The sequence below is a fragment of the Dromiciops gliroides genome, chromosome 4, assembly GCF_019393635.1.
Source record: "Dromiciops gliroides isolate mDroGli1 chromosome 4, mDroGli1.pri, whole genome shotgun sequence".
In the NCBI taxonomy this organism is placed as follows: Eukaryota; Metazoa; Chordata; class Mammalia; order Microbiotheria; family Microbiotheriidae; genus Dromiciops; species Dromiciops gliroides.
Genome location: NC_057864.1, coordinates 127826269 through 127846282, shown reverse-complemented (window position 1 = coordinate 127846282; position 20014 = coordinate 127826269). Strand labels below are relative to the sequence as shown.

Genomic DNA, 20014 nt, shown 5'->3' with positions numbered 1-20014 from the left:
TTCAAGTTTTGGTTTTACCCAAAGCATATCACTAGTTTTAACTCTTATTTTAAACTGTGAGCTCACGTAACACAAACTCTCCAACACTCTTCTTTTCCCTTGGTAAACCATGAATGTGTATCTTTCTCGGCTCTATCAGTGCTGAATTTTTTAACTTATATTTTTATCTGACAGACTGAAAAGGCTTTGACTATAGGCTTGGTGAGAAAAGGTAAGCTGAGTTTTGAAAAGATCATAATCAGAAGGTTTTCTAACAATTGATGGAGAGGGAGGAGACACAGTTCAGGTTACATGAGCGATCTCCTTTGGTCTTAGAGTGGTTGGGATCATAAGTGAATTGGATGATTGTATTCAACATGTAAAATTATCATATAATGCCATTGTTTTCATTTGAATACTTTTACATTTTGTTCTATTGACATTTTAATTTTGAATGTTCTTCTTATAGGCAATATATTATTACGTTAAGTCCTTGATACTTCTTATAGCAAAATTTAGGTGTTTTCTTCCATATTTAATAATATAACTTTGGGGTTTATCTTATCTTCCATCAATTCTTTGTTATTTATATCCTTTTGGGGTTTATTTTGATAATTTATGATGTGCACTTTGGAGTTATTTCTCCTTCTGTCATGAGCAAGGAATTCTAACCATTCTTTTAAAACATACTTTTTTCCATTTTGAATACTTTAATAGTGTGATACACCTGTGATACCATTAATAAGGACACTCCCTCCAATGGTGCAGGTCATAACAGCTTGATATAATCTAATTCTATGAGACTCTTGTTCATGTCCTCCCAAACATCCTACATAAGTGGTCTACCCAAAGTACCCCAAGTCTTCCCTTGGGTCTTTTAGCTTTACCCAGCAACAACAATCATATCTGGGCTATAGACATTGTACATTTGTCACTTGCTCAAGTTGCTCCTTGACCAACTCAACTACCTTCTTGATCACGTGTAGGGAAAGAGACTAGGTCTGTGATCTCATGGATAGAGGGAATTCATAATGAGGAAATTCCTCCTCCCAATGAAGGGTGGCACCTTCTTGGCAAATAACAGTGTTTGTTGTCTGGGGTGTGGAGAGGTGAAGTGACATGCTAAGTCACATGGCCAGTATATGGCAGAGGCAGGATTTGAACCAGGTCTTCCTGGTGTTGAGGCCAGATCTCTATCCATTATACCAAACCGTCTCTCATCTATATCCTGGATATTATCTTTTATGCTGCTTCATGCTTACAACTCCCTATTGGCAATATTTTGCAGTCTATTTAAATCTACATCTCTTCATTACCCTTTGGGTCACTTGAAATTTTCATTTTTTAGTAACTGTGATAAAGAGAGTGTGGCAGAGTAGATAGAGTGCTGGATTTGAAATCAGGAAAGACTGGATTTTAATCCTGACTCTCAATGACTATTTATTAGCTGTGTGACCTGGTGCAAGACATTCAACTCATCTGATCCTCATTTTCTTCACCTATAAAATGACTAGATGGGTGGATCTGGGCTCTGAAGCCCCTTCCAGTTCTAAATCTATGATTTTTAGGACTACTGGAAAGATAAACCTATTGGTGGTAGACCAGCTTTATCTACTTCCCATTGGATTTGCATTTCATAGAATAGATGATGGGGTGAGGAGCAGAAAGGGAATAAACATTTTTAGGCTCTGTGATATGTGCTTTACAAATATTTTCCAACTTGATCCCCATAACAACCTTATGAAATAGGTGCTATTATTATCCCCACTGTACAAGTGAGAAAACTGAGGTTAAATAACTTGTCCAGGTTCATACATCTAGGAAGTGTCTGTGGCTGGATTTGAACTTTGGCCTTCCTGACTCTAGGCTTAGCATTGTACATGCTGAGCTACCTAGCTAGACGTTCTTCATTTACTTGGTTTTTCATGTGTGGATTGATTGTGAAACTCTTTTGAGAGGTTGTGGATCTTAACTGCGAAATCATAATTCCAGGACTTAATAAATCATCACAAGGTTATCTATGAACAGAATCATTTGGAGGATGTTACTATTTATAAGTGGGCAGCTAGGAAGCACCACAGTGCACAGAGCACTAGGCCTGGAGGCCCACTTACTAGTTGTGTTACCCTGGGAAAGTCACTTAATCCTGCTTGTCTCAGTTTCCTCATCTATAAAATGGAGAAGGACATGGTAAAATACTCCAGTATCTTTGTCAAGAAAACCTCAAATGGGGTCATGAAGAGTTGGACATGACTGAAATGATTGAACAACAACTTAAATCTCATTGGCTGGATAATGAACACAATGACTTTTCTATCTCTGTATGCTAAAAGAAAGTAGCCCTGATCCCCCAAAAGTAACAGAAACAGTGATGTTAGAGTTAAGGACTATAGCCCTCTCACTTTATGGAGGAGGAAACTGAGTCCAAGAATTGAAGTGATTTGCCTAAAATCAGTAATTTATTAGGTGACTAGAATTTGGTTTTCCTGACTCTCAGCTAAGTTCTCTTTCCACTACACTACACAGGGAATACACACTCAAGATGGCTTGCCTTCCTGTTTTTTCCTCTGGAATTCCAGTTATTCAGAAGGTAGAACATCTAAATCTGTTTTCAAGGTCAGTCCATGTAACTTATATTTCTAACATCTGTTTGTCTACTCTAATTCTAAGATTATTGTTTCAATCTAATCTTTGTTTTCCCTGATTCTTGGTTTCCCCCAATCTGTTCTGCTCTGTTATTTCCATAAAGGGGCGGTGACCTGGTGCCAGCACAAATGGGTTCAAATAGTTGTTTATTAAATATTCTGTGTGAGAATTTTCACCTCAGAAATCAGCTACAAATCAGAGCTTGATGTATCGTTTCATTGATTATCTAAATTCAAGAAAGTGATAGAGAAAATGTAAATACCACACATTAAACTTCAACATATGTCATGGAAGAGCTTTTGGTTAAAACTTTTTCTTGCTTCCAACAAAAATTTAGGTTTTCTATCACGTTTGCCAGGGTTTTTTTGTCTTTTTTTTTGGCGAGGCAATTGGGGTTAAGTGACTTGCCCAGGGTCACACAGCTAGTAAATGTCAAGTGTCTGAGGCCGGATTTGAACTCAGGTCCTCCTGACTCCAGGGCCAGTGCTCTATCCACTGTGCTACCTAGCTGCCCCTTGTTTGCCAGTTTCTTGATTCCTTCCCCACCCCCCACCCCGTGTCATTTTTGTATAGCTTAGGTTTTCCTTAATTTCCTTTAAGGTAGAGATTGTACAATCTCTTTCTTTTTCCAGTATTTCTTGAGTATCTTTAATACCTCCCTTGGCAAGCATTTCTTCTATGGTCTTATTGCTTTGCTGTTGTCATTTTGAAATTTCGGAACTTTTGTTATTTTTTTCAAAGTTATCTTAATTTTTCTTATTGACAACCATAAAAACAAGAGTTTTCTTTGTTTTCAGAATTTCTTGAGTTATATTTTGTTAGGTTGTCATAGAGGGAACACATGATGCTGCTATTTACTCCTGTTATCAGAAGTCTTCTTTCACATGAATATAAAGACATGATAACAATAAGAGTATCAACTACTGTTATTTCCCTATCAGTCCACAAAAAAAAATATTAAAAAAAATAATTCCTGCACAACTTTTTTTCCTCTGGGGATATGATGATGATGCTTTACCTTATAATCCAAATCTTCAAAACAGTTGAAGACCACACAATGCTTGCCCACGGCCTGAGGGAAATAATATGGTTTTAGAGTGTGTATATTTATTGAAATAAGAGCATAAAATATTAGTAAAGGCAATTTTTAGAATAAAGGCATTTCTGAAAAACCATCCATGGGCAAACCTTTTCCTTTTACCAGATGATATTTTATGGCAAAATGTTAGTATAGATGCCACCATTTGGCAAATTCACAAAAGTAGTACAGTAGGGCTGTGGACTGTACACCTAAGCGCCAGTATATATTTCCAATTGATTAGAATGTGGTACCATTGAGACAAAGGTCATGCAGATTTAATCTCCAAATAATCTTTGCTCTGAAAACATTTTTCCACGGCTACAAATGTATTTCTATCCTTTGTCAGACCATCCAAATATGTATTTATATGTATCTATATATACTATCAAATAATATGTATACTATCAAATATGTATACCATCAGTTACTAGGCAAATTGTGAGACTAGGGCAAATTACCACTACTAAAAAAAAAAAAAAAGGAAAGAAAGAAACAGACCAAGAATCTACAGGACAAAGGGTTAATTTTAAAGAGAGTATAAAGCCCATTTGGAACAACTGACCCATGACAAAGGTGTTTATTTTTTCTGAAAAATGGTGACAAATGTATCCTGAGCCATCCATGGGCTCTGAGCAGCCCTTTTTGTAAATAATACCACAATTTGACAAGAAAACTAGAGAATGAGATAGTTTTAAGTTATAAAGGAGGCTGGACACTAGATTGCTTTAGAGGTTCATTCTACATTGGTAACATAACCTATGTCCAAAGAAGCAGAGTGGCTTTTTTGATTAAACCTCTTTCACAAATATTCGTATTCCTTCTGTTCTTAAAATGGCTGAATTTGCATGACTCTATGCCTAACCCACTTCTCTACAAGCAACAGATGAATTCTGGATTAAGTTGGAAGACAGCAGGAAAGTATGTACACACATTTTATTGGTGTGTGTCCAATAATACACATATCAGTATACTTGTGTATATTTTGTGTGTGTGTCCTTATGTCACAAGAGTGGTGTCATGGAGCTTAATGAAATGTTTTCTGAATTGAGTGCTTCAGAGCCTGGTACACCTATGCATGTTTGTATTTGGGTTATAAAACCACCAACATGAATGCCTACGATTATATAATTGTAAACCTATTTAGAGGAACTGTGACATAAAGTAACATGTGTAAATCTAGTTGGTCAAAATAAACTTTTTTTTTTTTTGCTAAAACTAGTAAGTTTGAAGGGGAGCTCAACAGGCAGCAATAAAGCTACCTTGGATACGTAAGGGGGAGAAGGGAATGATCAGGGAAGCTCCTCATCAATCTGATAAGTCCCCCAATCACTGTGATGAAATTTTAGGGTATTATGGCAGCCCTAGTCTCTGGGGACTAATCATGTCTCCCATTTTCCTCTAAGGAAGGTGCTGAGGTGACCTAAGAAATTACAAAAAATCTTTTTAGTTAATTATATTGTTTAAAATAACTATCTGGATTTTTCTTCAGTGAATCCAAACAAATTATTCTATACTTTCATTTCTTTTTCATTATGTCTACTATTTTAAAATAGTCTTTAGCTCCAATGGCACTAGATTGTCCTATTTTTCCAACTGCTTCTATTTTTTGCTGCATTTTAATACTTCTGTCACCATTCCCTAGGGCCCAATATAAGGATTAACTTCCTAACAAGTACAGCTATCCAAAAGTGGAATGAATTCCAATTCATTAGAGATATTCAAGTGGAGGCTGGAGGAAGTCTCATCAGAGATTTTGTGGACCTGTTTCAGATACAGATTAGATGAGATGAAGTTTTAGGTCCTTCCTAAGATTCCCCAAATCTATAACTACTTACTAGGTGTGTGACTCTGGGCAAACCACTTAACCCTGTTTGCCTCAGTTTCCTCATCTGTAAAATGAGTTGGAGAAGGAAAGGGCAAACCACTCCAGCATATTTGCCAAGAAAATCCCAAACGAGGAGGTGGTGGTGGTGGTGGTGGTGGTGGTGGTAGCGTGGAGGTGTTGATGGAGGAGGATGGAGGGTAGGGGGGGAAGAGGAGAATTGTGGTGGTGGTAATGGTGGAGGAAGAGGAAGAGGAAGAGGAAGAGGAGGAATTTCCACTTGGATATTTTATCATCACCTGAAATTATGCTTTAGCATGTCTAAGATAGTACTCATCTTCACTCTAAACCTTTTCCTAGCTTCCCCATTTTTGTTAATACAGCCACCATTTTGGACAGCTAGATGGTGCAGGGCAGCTAGGTGGCGCAGTGGATAAAGCACCTGCCCTGGATTCAGAAGGACCTGAGTTCAAATCCGGCCTCAGACACTTGACACTTACTAGCTGTGTGACCCTGGGCAAGTCACTTAACTCTCATTGCCCTGCCCCCCCCACCCCCCAAATACAGCCACCATTTCCCAGGTGTTGCATATCTCTTTCATCCATCTAAATTCAACCAATCATTAAATCCTAACAATTATTCCTTAGAAAGGTCTCTCCAAACTTTTTATTCTTTGCCATCCCTACTGCCGTTCATTATATAAGAATACCATATTTGGGTTTAAATCCCAGTTCCCATACTTAGGACCCAGAACAGGATACTTCAGCTATCATTGTCCTCATTTCCAAAACAAAGGAGTTGGTCTTGGTCTCTAAAAGTCCTTTAGGATCTAGATACAAGGACTCTAAGACTCCAATCCTAATGTTTGGATCACTGCAAGAGCCTCCTAATAGGTGACCACACCTCTAGTCTCTCCTATCTGGAACCCATCCTCCACATTTACAACTAAATTAATCTTTTCCATTCTATTCCTTGATAAAAAACCTTCACTGGTTCCCACTGCCTACAATTCAAACCAATACTCAAAGCTTCTCACTATTTGTCTCCATTTTATCTCCTTAACTTTATCTTTCACTACTTGTCAACAGGAACATTGCACTCTATTCAAGCCAGCCTCAACGCGGAACAAATAAAAGCACACACTTTGTGTTCTCCTGTCAAATCTCCCTCATTACACTTAAATAACATTGTTATTGTTCAGTCATTTCATGGTCATGTCCAACTCTTTGTGACTCCACTTAGGGTTTTCTTGGCAGAGATGCTGGAGTGGTTTGCCATTTCCTCCTCCAGCTCATTTGACAGATGAGGAAACTGAGGCAAACAGAGTCAAGTGACTTGTCCAGGGTCACAGAGCAAGTTAAGTATCTGAGGCCAGATTTGAACTCATCTTCTTGAGTCTTCTTGACTCCAGCCCTGGCACCATATCCCCATTGAGCCACCTAGCTACATGGCATCTAATATAATGTCTTTCATCTTTTCATATGCTGCCTGCAATTTTGCTTTAGTTGGTTTTCCTTGTGTGTTTTGTCCTTCAGCCTGATTAAAAACCATTTGAGAACATGTCATTTTCCCTATTTTTAGTTTGTACTTCAAAAGTGAGAGTGTCGACTGTATGCTTTGTAGGTAAATCTGATATAAATTCAAGATTTTATCAGAATTGACATAGGAAAGAAAGGAATGAAATTTTTGTTTCTTCTTTTTGTAGAAATATACTTACTTTTGCCAGGTCTTTGACGGTCTCTGTTTTCCCTGTGCCTGCTGGACCAGCAGGACAGCCTCCAAGGTTCAAGTGGAGTGCACTAGTAAGGGTTAACCTGCATCGATCTGTGAGAGGTGTAATAACCAATCTGGAGGTGCAGCCCAAGTACTCAAAGCCATAAGTAAAAGTTGCATGTCCTTGAAATACAAAGCATGTCTTCTGGTCTTCATCCCATTTATAACGTAGTTGCCTAAAAATAATTTGAAAAAATACTCAAGTAATCAATATCTATCAATCGACAAGCATTTATTAAGCACATACTATATATTTGTTGCCTTCAAGAAATTTATATTCAATAGGAGGAAATGGAAACTTACAGGTCTGAGCAAGAAGGATTTAAATTGAAAATAAATGATATAAATTTGCTCCCAGTTATGACATCAGGAGAAAATTAGAGGAGATGCTCAGTAATTCACAAAAGATGATATATAGTTTGAAAGAAATGATATGTTTTAAAACCAACTAATGGTTACTTTCCTATTTTGATTGATTAATCTTTGAAATTGGCTTAGATTCTTGATTACCAAAAACATTTAACTAGGTATCTAAGTGCCTGGAGTCAGGAAGATGCATCTTCCTGACTTCAATCTGGCCTCAGACACTTACTAGCTGTGTGACCCTGGACAAGCCACTTAATTCTCTTTCCTCAGTTTCCTCATCGGTAAAATGAGCTGGAGAAGGAAATGACAAACCATTCCAGTCTCTTTGCCAAGACAACCCCAAATGGGGTCACCAAGAGTCGGACATCACTGAAAATGATTCAACAACAACAATGACAACAACAGATTCTATCATCAAATCTTTCACATCTATGCCTCCTAGATTGATAGCTGGAAGACTAAGGCTTGAATCCTGGCTCTGTTATCATGTGACCATGGGAATGACATTTCACTTCTCTGGGCTTCAATTTTCTCATCCATAAAACAAGGAGGGTTGGTCTAGATCACCTCCGCTGGCCCTTTATAGCTCTAGATCAAGACATCTAGATTCTATGGTGCTAGGATGCTTCTGCCCTCTTACAGACACACATGTGTAGCTCAGAGACGATAGAGCAAACTGGTATACATGGATGTGAAGAGGATTTCATAGGAACAGACTGAATCAAGTGAGAATCAGTTTCTTCATCTGTAAAGTGGGGGTGATAACAATGACTACACAAAGTTATTGTGAAAATAAAGCGAGATGATATTTATAAAATATGCTGTAAGCCTTAGAGTGCCACCATCCATGCTAGTTGTTATTACTGTTGTTGTTGTTGTTATAGATAACAATGGATGGTGGGTAGCACTGATTAATTTCAATGTAGACATTTATGAAAAACAAAGAAAGAATTGAGTGGAGTTCTGTAATCTGGTCACCAAAGCATCCTGAATGCAGGATGTTGCCATGATGGGAGACTTCAACTATCTGGACATGTGCTGGAAGTAGAATAGCTGAGAAATTCTAGAATTACCATGCTCACAATATCATCCTTAAAAAAAGGAAAAAACAAACAGAAGAACCCCTGAGGGGAAGTATTATTTTGGGTTTGATTTTGACCAATGAGGAGTTGCCAAAGTAGATAGAATGCTACCTTTAGAATGAAGTGCCTGCACTACCATATATAAGAAAACTGAGTCTGGCAGCGATGTAATGATTAGGCCAACTTTCCCCCTTGATTAGCTGTGTTTTTTCATTATGTTAAGTGATTAGTTTTGTCTTAGTAAGGATCTTCCACAAGCATTACATGAAAAAAAAAAAAGATTACATGAATTGTGTCAGATGAGTAAAGTATAACATTTGAAAGGACCCATAAGGCATTCCTATCAAGATACCAGGAAACCTATTTATATCTATAATACATTCATATCTTTATTAATCTATAATATGGATTACATAAGAATTATTATATTATCTATAATAATCTACTGAAGTTGGCTAGCCTGTGTACCATGTGACCCTGAAATCAGGCCATTCTGAAGAAGACTGTATCTCAAGAGATTGGTGGGCTGGAATCCAGGGGAGCTACATAGAAATATTAGCTCTGGGCTGTCTGAGAAACAATAGCCTAGATGGGAGAATGCTTTTCTTCCAGCATTCTCCATCTTTTTATCCTGTCTTCTCTGGTTCCCTTATTAATGTCTTAAAATATTAACTATGAGAGAAGGGTAATGGCCAGAGTTCTTGGCAATTATGAGCATTAAAAGTAGTTGAAATGGTTCTGATTAAATGTAGAATTCCTTCTTTCTTTCCAGTCCTCAGAGTTTAATAAATGTTATATGAAAAAAATTAAATAAAATTGATGATATTTAATGACACATTAGATATTATTCATATTTTATATTAGGTTTTCTTAGAAGTTAAAGAAATTAGATTATAGAGGGAGGGGTTTTGTTTTTTCTATGAAGTCAGAAAACCTTTAGAAAACAAATGTCTTTGAAAATTTGAAACTTGCCAATTTTACCAAGAGCTCTCTTTCTATAGTATCTTTTTTTCCTCCACTTAAGTATAGTTGGCTCTATTTCCCCTTATTTTAATACTTATCTTGAAATAGTTTTGATGTGGTGAAGAGATTCATGATTTAGAGAGTAGTTGTAGTCACTGCTCCCCACAACAGGTTATTACTGAAATAGCAGCAAATCGGGGAAATAATATAATGATAACAATAATAAGCTAGCATGTATATCTCACTTGAAGATTTGCAAAGCACTTTGTGTATGTTCAATGATTTGATCTTCACAACAACTATGTGAGGTAGATTGCTATTATTTTATTCCTATTTTATGGATAAGGAAACTGATGCAGATGGAGGATAGGTGACTTGCCCAGGGTCACACAATTTCAAGTCTTCCTGACTCCAAGTCCAGCACCGGGTCCAAAGCACCATTCATGAAGAGCTCTTAATATTCCACATGACAAAGAAGAGAGAACAATCAGGGAGAAAAGGATGATAGTAAGAAGTGGAGAGGGAATGAGGAGTCATGTCAGTAAGCATGTATTAAGTGTCTACTATGTGCTAGGCAGTGTGCTAAGCACTTAAGGATACAAAGAAATGAATAAAATAGCCCCTTCTCACATATGTTCCAGTCAAATGGGGGTAATCAAGAAGCAAATAACCATATATAAACAAGATACAGAACAGGATAAATGAGAAGGCACAAACATTAGGGAATGGAAAAGGCTAAAAGGGGAAAAATCATGGCTAACATTTAGATAGCATTTAAATTTCGACAAAGTGCTTTGCTTTTTAAAAACACATTCCAGAATTCATCTTGAATTTTCTAAATTTTTAGAGAATTAACTTATAAAATTTAGGAGAACCTACCTTGTCCATTCAAAATTATCTTCTTTCAAGATATTTTGGTTCAGTAAATCTGTCAACATATCCCTGCAGTGAACATAAATGGTGAGCAATGCCTCTATGGTAGTTTTTATTCGAAAATGAAGAGTGTCACACACCACTAGGTCTGCAAGCTGTCCCAGGAAACCTATCAGTTTCTCAACTACTTCTTTCAATTTCAAGTTTGGCTCAGAACTCTTAAAACTTTCTGTGCAGTCCTTATTAAAGATTATTTGGCTCTGAAAAGAGGATACAAGAATTTGATAATCTTTAATTTTTACTTTATTGAATTACAAATTTCATTTTAAAGAAACATATAGACTTTTAAAGTCTGTTTAGGCAGATACAGTCATACCTAAAACATGAATTCTGAAGAACAATTAGCTAATTAGTGAATTGTGCTTTACATTTACATCTCTGATCCTAAAAGTAAATCTTTGTTACAGTAAAACTTTATATCTTGATTAGAGTGAAAAACAAAAATATATTTGCATATTACAAATACACATTTCAGCTTCAAAATCTTGAATTGCAATACAGGGAATAAGGGCTAGTGAATACTTTAACTTATTAAAGGAAGTGATCAAGGAAGAATGTTTTATTTAAATGAGAACTTCAGGGATTTAAAGTGCAAATATAAGTACCATTCATGAAACTTCTAGGTGTTCTTCTTCCTTCTGAATCCTAATGGGCAGTGATAAATCTTGAGCAATCTGTGCCCATATGAGAACATTTCTGTAAAGTTACATGTTTCATACCCAATGTCTTCTCCTCTATCACAATCCTACCAGAGCTTTAAATCTCCATTTAGCCTGCTGGAGGTGACAAGTTTTAGAGCGGAGGGTAGGCAAAGGAAACAGTGCCTAGGAAGCCTATGGCTAAAGAACAGAGAGTTGAACAAAGAAAAAGATCTTGATATCTCTTATCCCTTCTATCCCACAGTCCTTCAAAAACTTTTTGCTGGGGGCAGCTAGGTGGCACAGTGGATAGAGCACTGGTCCTGGAGTCAGGAGGACCTGAGTTCAAATCCGGCCTCAGACACTTAACACTTACTAGTTGTGTGACCCTGGGCAAGTCACTTAACCCCAATTGCCTCACTAAAAAACAAAACAAACAAACAAACAAAAAACCTTTTTGCCACTGGGACAGCTAGGTGGTGCAGTGGATAGAGCACAGGCCCTGGAGTCAGGAGGACCTGAGTTCAAATCTGGCCTCAGACACTTAACACTTACTAGCTGTGAGACCCTGGGAAAATCACTTAACTCCCAGCTGCCTCACTCAAAAACAAACAAACAAAACTTTTTGCAACATCAGAACACAATCTCCTATTAATTCCTTTACCTGATATTTTCTATTAACCTAGTATCATTCCTAAATTATCTTGGTATGTAATTGGATTAGAGGCATCAAAGCAAAAGCAATTAGTTTGCAGGACGTCTTAGAGCTAAGGTATCGAAGTTAAGAAGGGAAAGCAGTGATTGGGGGAAAATCTTTATATTAAACATATCTGGTATACTTCTTTTTGTTTTTTGAGGTTTTTAGCTTTTGTTCTAATTCTGGTTTCACAACATGACTAATGTAGTAATATGTTTAATGTGATTGTACATATATATCCTATATCAGATTGCTTTCTGTCTTGGGGAGGAAGGGAGGGAAGAGAGTGAGGGAGAAAAGTTTGGAACTCAAAATCTTTTAAAAACAAATGTTGAAAACTATCTTTACATGTAACTGGAAAAATATTACTAAGAAAAAAAGAGTTGATATCTAAGATATACGGACAACTAACAGGAATACGTAAGATCAAAAGCCATTCTCCAATAGAAAAATGATCAGTAAATAGTTCTCAAAAGAAAAACTACAAACACATGAAAGAATGGTCCAAATTACTATCAAGAGAAATAGAAATCAAAACAATCCTGAGGTTTCATATAACAAACTGGCAAAGATTACAAAAGATGGAAATTGTCAATGTTGGAGGGACTGGGGAAAGATGAACACACTAATGCATTGTTGGTGGATATGTGAATTAGTACAACCATTCTGTGAAGCAATTTGTAATTATGTAAATAAAATAACTAAAATGTCTATACCCTTTTGACCCAAAGATTTAACTGCTAAGCACATACCCCAATCTATAAGTGTTATTTCTAGAAGTAGTTTTTCAGTGGTAATCAAGAACTAGAAACAAAGTTGATGCCATTGATTAGAGAATAGCTTAAGAAATTCTGGCACATAAATGTGATATAAAAATGTGCTACAAGAAATTCTTTTTAATGATGAATACAAAGAAGCTTGGAAAGATTTATATAAACTGATGCAAAGTGAAGTAATCAGAGCTAAGAAAAATTTTACATACTTATTAACAACAAAGTATTTGGAAAGAACAATGTCCTCAAACAAAATTGAATGTTATAAAATTATATAAAACAAATTTGCCTCAAAGATCTATTAGAATACACTTCCTCCTGCTCCTTTGCAGAGCTGTAGGTCCATGGGTGTGAAACATTATATATAATTTTAGTTTTTTTATGGTTTACATAATTTTGCTTATCCCTTCCCCACCTTCCCCTGCCACTTTTTATTCAATTCTTTGTAACAATGGATGGCTGTCTGGGAGCTAGGAGGAAGAGGAAAAGGGGAGAAATATGGGTTATATAAAAATAAAAAAATATATAAATAAATATTTTAAAATAAAATTAATATCATTAATTTTTCACTATTAGGAGTTTTATTAATGCTTTCACAATAAAAATGTATTGGTATAATTAGCTTGCTAATTTGGAATTATGCCCAAAGGGCTTAAAACTGTGCATACCCTTTGATCCAGCAATATCATTACTAGGTTTATAGCCCAAAGATATTCTCAAAAAGAGAAAAAGACCTATTTGTACAAAAATATTTACAGTGGCTCTTTTTGTGGTGGCTAAGAATTGGAAATCAAAAGAATGCCCATCAATTGGGTAATGGCTTAACAAACTGTGGTATATGACTGATGGAATATTATTGTGCTACAAGAAATGACAAGCAGGATGATTTCAGAAAGGCCTGGAAAGACTTGTATGAACTGATGTATAGTGAAGTGAGCAGAACCAAGAGAACTTATGCACAGTGACAGCAATATTATTTGCTAAAGAACTGTGAATGACTTAACTATTTTCAGCAACACAATGATGCAAGATAATCCCAAAGGACTAATGATGAATGATACTATCCACCTCCAGAGAAAGAACTGATATTGATTGAGCACAGACTGAAGCATGCTGTTTTAAATTTTCTTTCATTCAAGTTTTCTTTTACAAAATGACTAATAGGGTAATGTTTTATGTAATTGTACATATTTAGCCTATATCTGATTGCTTACAGCCTCGGGGAAGAGGTAGGGGAGGGAGGGAAGGAGGGATAAAATTTGGAACTCAAAACTTTAAATAAAAATGTTTATTATGAAAAAAATAGTTAGCTTGCTAGCATGAGTAAAGATTAACTTATTAACAATATGCCTAAGGTCATAAACTACTTTTTACTTTTAAAAGTTCCAAATAAATTTTTTTAAATGACAGAGTCAAAGGCAACGAACAAATTTACCTTAGGAAAACACATCTTTCTCATCAAAAGGTAAAAATGGATAATAATACAACAGCCACAAGAGTGGCCATTTTTTAAACTTTTATGGATCTGTTTTGTTGGCAATGTTTTCATAAACTGTTTAGGCTTACATTTTATCTCAATGAACATTAACTCACCACAAGAAGTACCACTTGTCCTGGATGAGACTGTACCCATTCTCCAAAATTTGTCTCGTCCCATTCATCAAATCCTTTGTTTATAAACCTACAATTACAAAGTTTCATGTATGGCATTTATAAGCAATATTGTTGATAACCATTTACTTGCTGACTCAGAGTAACTAACATTAGGGGGCAAATTATTTTTTTTCAAAATATTTTATTTCTCCATGTTATTTTGGTATTTAAACAAAAAAGAGCTATTTAAGTCCTGTTCTATCCATGATGCTCATTTTTCTACTGTCTCCTCTGACACTGACTTACTCTTTGCCAAAGGAGGCTAGTGAGATGCATGGACAGCAAGTGTTTCTCAAGTTTGTAGATAACAGAATTAGCAGGGAAGGAAAAACAGGTGAATACAATACCGTATATTAGGGAGATTAATCTAGTTTTCTATTCTGCTAATTATTTCTGCTAGGAAGGCTATAAATGCTGCTTTCACAAATTTTTATTTTCTTTTTATCATTTAGGCATATCCTGCTATGGTTCCCTGATCTCTTGGGAATCATAGGGTTCTCTGCATAATCAGCTGTTGATTCTTGTTTCTTTGTCTTGAAATGTATGTTCAGAGATGTTTGGACTCATTTACCTGATCTGGAAGCCAAATTTTCTTCTTTTATAATGGCTTCTTCTTAGTCTCAAGATCTTTATTTTGCTTTAATTTTATTTTAACTCAATTATCCAATTTATTGATGTTTGATGTAATTATACTGGAAAGTGGTCAAAACAAAAGGACAGTTTTTATGTGTGTGTGTTTTTTGTTTGTTTTTTATTTTTGTGCGGCAATGAAGGTTAAGTGACTTGCCCAGGGTCACACAGCTAGTAAGTGTCAAGTGTCTGAGGCCTGATTTGAACTCAGGTCCTCCTGAATCCAGGGCCAGTGCTTTATCCACTGCGCCACCTAGCTGTCCCAAAAGGACAGTCTTTATAATTTAGTTTACTCAGTAAAAGGTTTCTTGGTGATTAAATGAAAAGTTTATTAAATCTATCATCATCATAAAAACCTGGATTTATGTGAAGTACAAAGTAGTAATTTTCATAAGATTTACTTCACATCACTTCAAGTAACCTTTATTTTTTAAAAAATACCTGTAACTGGGAGTGATAAATCAAATTTCAACTGGTTTTTGTGGGCTAGGTTTTCTCCCAGTGAGAATAATGACCAAAAAAAGGTTATTTTTGGTCAGTGTGAACATTTTTCACCTTTAGTTGTAAATGAAGGAGATAAACATTTCCTTCTCTGAGCATGTAATGATTTATTCATACCTATATTTTTCCAATAAAGTTTCTTTTTGCTTCTTGATGGCTTGTTTTCTTGTGTCTCAGGGAAAGACAGGGATGACACTGGGATTGGAGACTTTGGCTGCATACAACTTGCTGAAACCATTAGTGGATTAGTTGCTTGAGCAGTGGAATGGATGGAAATAGGTCTGGATGAAACTTCTTGACAAGGATTTAAAGAAGGATGGTTAGGAATTTTAAAGTCATCATAAGTAGCAATTAGTTGTTTTGTGGTAGATGAGCTTCAGATAGATGGTGGTTTGGAATTCCATTTATATTTGCCAGCATGGTTCAAACTGACATTTTTAAGTATTCTGTTTGAGTTTGCAAGAATTAAAGGAAAAAAATCAGTAAAGTTGTTTTTTCTTCTTTTTTTCTCAACTTTTATCTATACAAGTTGTCTGAAGTGTCAGAGATTGAGGATATCTTGATGGTTTCTGTTGGGATGAGCCTTTGGAGGAACTCAGCCATTTAATAAAGATTGGAGTAGAGCAGTTGGCTGGTATCTTTGGCCTCTCCTTTTGTATAATCAGGTGTTGTATTCTTTTCATTTCCAATAGATTACTCATCAATGGCTCAATGGAGCTTCCTACAGGACCTAATGCCACTTTCCAATTTTTAAACTTTTAGAAGGCCATTTTGTAAAATCTTAGAGTATTAAAAGGTGGAGGGAGAAAATCAGAATATGAAAATACTCCATTTCATTATTCAAGAAAGATTATTTAGTCTTCCATTACTTTTGGCTTTAAGTTCAGGTCCACATTTTTAAAGGGAACAATGCATCATTTACTTTTTCATCTTCTGATAAACACTTTCATCAGTTGTTGTTGTTATTGTTGTTGTTTGTCTGTCCTTCATGCTTAAGAAGGACCAATAACATTGTGAGGGTGATGTCTTGACTTGTGTTTGAACTGGGTTTAAGTGAAGTAGAGGTGTGAAAAGTCATCAGCCTCACTCTCTCTCTTCCAGAGTCATACAAGTCCAGTGGCAAGACAAAATTCAAGATGACTGGCAATGTCCCAGGATGTAGCAGGTGATCCCGGCCTTTCTTTCTTTTTATTATTATTATTTTTTTGGTTTTTTTCCTTTCTAAATTAAGGTCTTTCCTAGGTTTCAGTTTATCTGAGGCAATGCCCATTCAATGACTAAGGGCTAGGTAATAATTGAGACAAAAGATGGCTCAATTTATCATCACAACTGTCATTATGGGAGGGGAAGACCCTTAAGAGTTTCTGTCCAGAATAGAAAACAATTGCTATATGCACTCATTCTAAGCCACCAAAACCTAAATGATGAGCCACAGTCTTCAGATGGAGATTATCATTGGTCATTCAATGATAGCCAGAATGATTTGAGTTTAAAGTGTAGACAAGTAGCTCCATCTGGAACCCAGAGGGCTTTTTAAAAACCTATTTTTTTCAGAGCTATATTTCAAGAAATCAGAAATGAAAACTGCATAGGACAAAAAAGTAAACTGTCCCAGCTTTTTGAAAAAAAGACAAAAATTAGAAAAACAAACAAATAGAAACAAAAATTAAAAAATTAAAAATGTAGGCTCCCAAACCCCAAAACATCCAACAAAATATAAGTGATTGAAAATTAGATTCTTGTGGAAAGAGCTCCCACATGTAAGGAAGGGGACCACATTTAAAGAGGGAAGAAGGAAAAAGAGAAGAAGAAAGGAGGTGAAGCATTCATTAACTTCTGCTCAAAGCGACAGGATCCCAGATTGCAGCTATGACTATACTCAGATAACATGATAAAGAACAGTTAATGCAAAACATCCTCCTAAAACCTGGTTCTCAAGTACGAACAGTATCCATAATAATAGTGAGGCACATGTGTAAGGAATGGGTGTGACTAAGGTTTAACTCATAACACCTACTCCAGAAGTCCTTCACTCTGTGTAAAGACCTTGTGCAGAACTCAATGCTGTTGTTTGTCCGTTGTTCTCAAATTGGAAGCAGATAAAAGTTTCACCATTAATGCTTTCCATGGATGGATATGTTACTATGAGGCTCGCATCTCTCTTTGTTTGAAGTTTTTTCATTATGGGAGTTCTGGCTGGTTGGTTATTCTGTGCAATGATACACTGGCACTATCCATAGCTTGGGAACATGAAAATGCCCAGGGTCACATAGCCAGGAAGTCTGAGGCAGGATTTGAACTTGTCTTCCTGAGCCCTGTGCTCATCCATTGCACCACCTAGCTTAATACTAGTTCAGTACACAGGTAAGGGAGTTGCTGGCCCCAGGTTTAGGGCTGCTGCTTCATTGAAAGATTATAATGTTTCCATAAAGAGATTGTGGAAATCAAGACGCATAGTCAAGAGTTGTGAGTTGTCCAGGTCTTGGAGGTTTTCCTAATCATGTGTCTCACTGGTAGGCTTGTCTATATGTGTCTCTTCTTCTCCACAGACACTGAGTGCTTTGTTGGAGAATATGGCTCATGTCAATGATGGGTAGACTGTTATGTTGTGCTGTGTTATAATTCCAAGGTTCCTCTGGGGCAGCCTGCCAGGGGCTGGGTCTGCACTCACTTTCCAGCCAAAGATAGTTTAGAAGATTGGCGGGAAAGATCTGTTGTGCAGTGGATAAAGCTCCAGCCCTGGATTCAGGAGTACCTGAGTTCAAATCCGGCCTCAGACACTTGACACTTACTAGCTGTGTGACCCTGGGCAAGTCACTTAACATTCATTGCCTCACAAAAAAAAAAAAAAAAAAAGGTAATCGCATCTGCAGTGACTAATTTGTATAAATGGAGCACAGTGCTGGGGACTCCAGATCTATAGTTGTGAACAGTAGAGAGTTTGCCTGTCTCTACACCACGATCACCCCCTTGGATCCTGAGAATGAATACCAGTAGTATGTCATACAGTTTTGACCAGTTCTTATCCCCAGGAAAGCCCTTGAGAACTCCCAGCATGAATGCAGTTTGGAGTGAGTCAAAACTGAGAAAGAACAAGAGAATAAAGGAGACTAAGTGACATACTGGTTGGTGGTGTTACATGTAGGCTAAATAGGCATTTCAACTGAAGGTGGGAGGGAAGAAGAGTGGATAATGTAATTAAGGTCTTTTTTTAATGAGGTTGTAAATCAATCAAATCAAAACACAGTGTGTACAACACAGTAAGTTAGAGAGAAAAGACAGAATGTCAACTTAGGCAAAAAAAAAAAGAATTCTTAGAAAAAGTGTTACCTTAGAGTTCTTAAGATATAAGAATGACCACCAGGGATAAGGGATTTTATAGGGTAAAAGTAAAATGTTTTCAAATTTCTCAGTTTAATAAGAATCATGCGTGACAATTGAGCATCGGTATAAAGGGAAGTTTTCAACTTTTTCAAAATCTCACAGTATATGAAAACCTTATGAAGGCTTTGTATGATAGTATAGTCAGTTTTCCATGTAGCCACATTCCATGGAAGCCACATTGCATAGGGATTCCAAATGGTGTGTTTCTGGAAATTTCTCAGTTAAAGAATGATAGATTATCTAACTGTTCAAGTGCTAGTTCAGGGACTAAATACTGACTACCTGAACTGTTCTTTTTTTTGCAGGGCAATGAGGGTTAAGTGACTTGCCCAGCGTCACACAGCTAGTAAATGTCAAGTGTCTGAGGTCACATTTGAACTCATGTCCTCCTGAATCCAGGGCTGGTGCTTTATCCACTGCTCTACCTAGCTGCCCCTGGACTGTTCCAAAACTTTTAGAATTTGTCTTCTGGCCTCTAGTCTCTTGCCTTTTTCATTTTTCACCCAATATCAGACCAGTCTATGTCACTACCCTCTTCAAAAACCATCTCTAGCTTCCTATTTCCACCATAGAATAAAATACATCGTCTGGCACTTATTTGTCTCCTCTGTGATCTGACTCCCACCTGCTTGTTGCAGGCTTATTTTATAACACTCTCCTTCCTACACTCTATTTTCTAGCCATATTGACTACTGGCTATTCCTTGACTCATTCTATTTCCTGTACCTCCTGTGCATTCACACAGTGTCTTCCATGTCTGGAATATGCTTCTTCCTCATATCTGCCTATTGAAATGAGTGACCTGAAGCCCCAGCTCAGGGAGCCTTTTTCCCCCTTTCATATAAATTCTCTCTTTTAATCCTTGTGTTTTTAATCATAAAAATTCACACACACACACATATAATACATATATAGTTAAAATTCTTTTTCTACAATCAAATGAGACAAAAATATCAATTCATTGCATATAAATTTCTCATAAACAATAAATTCAGATTTCCTTCTTTACCTTTATCATGTTTATTTTTTTCTATAATGATTTTTATCATTCTAGTTGACTTTTTTCTTTTACAAATTTATGTCACTCAATATT

The 20014-nt window shown here is 36.4% G+C and overlaps 1 protein-coding gene across 1 annotated transcript in view; it reads right to left on the bottom strand.

Annotated features, from left to right (window-relative positions):
• DNAH14 (dynein axonemal heavy chain 14) overlaps window positions 1-20014 on the bottom strand; it is a 362777-nt gene that overhangs the window by 200318 nt on the left and 142445 nt on the right. Inside the window, 4 exon segments of the mRNA XM_044003178.1 lie at window positions 3644-3697; window positions 7246-7477; window positions 10592-10845; window positions 14347-14434. Of these exon segments, the coding sequence (XP_043859113.1) occupies window positions 3644-3697; window positions 7246-7477; window positions 10592-10845; window positions 14347-14434 (628 nt within the window).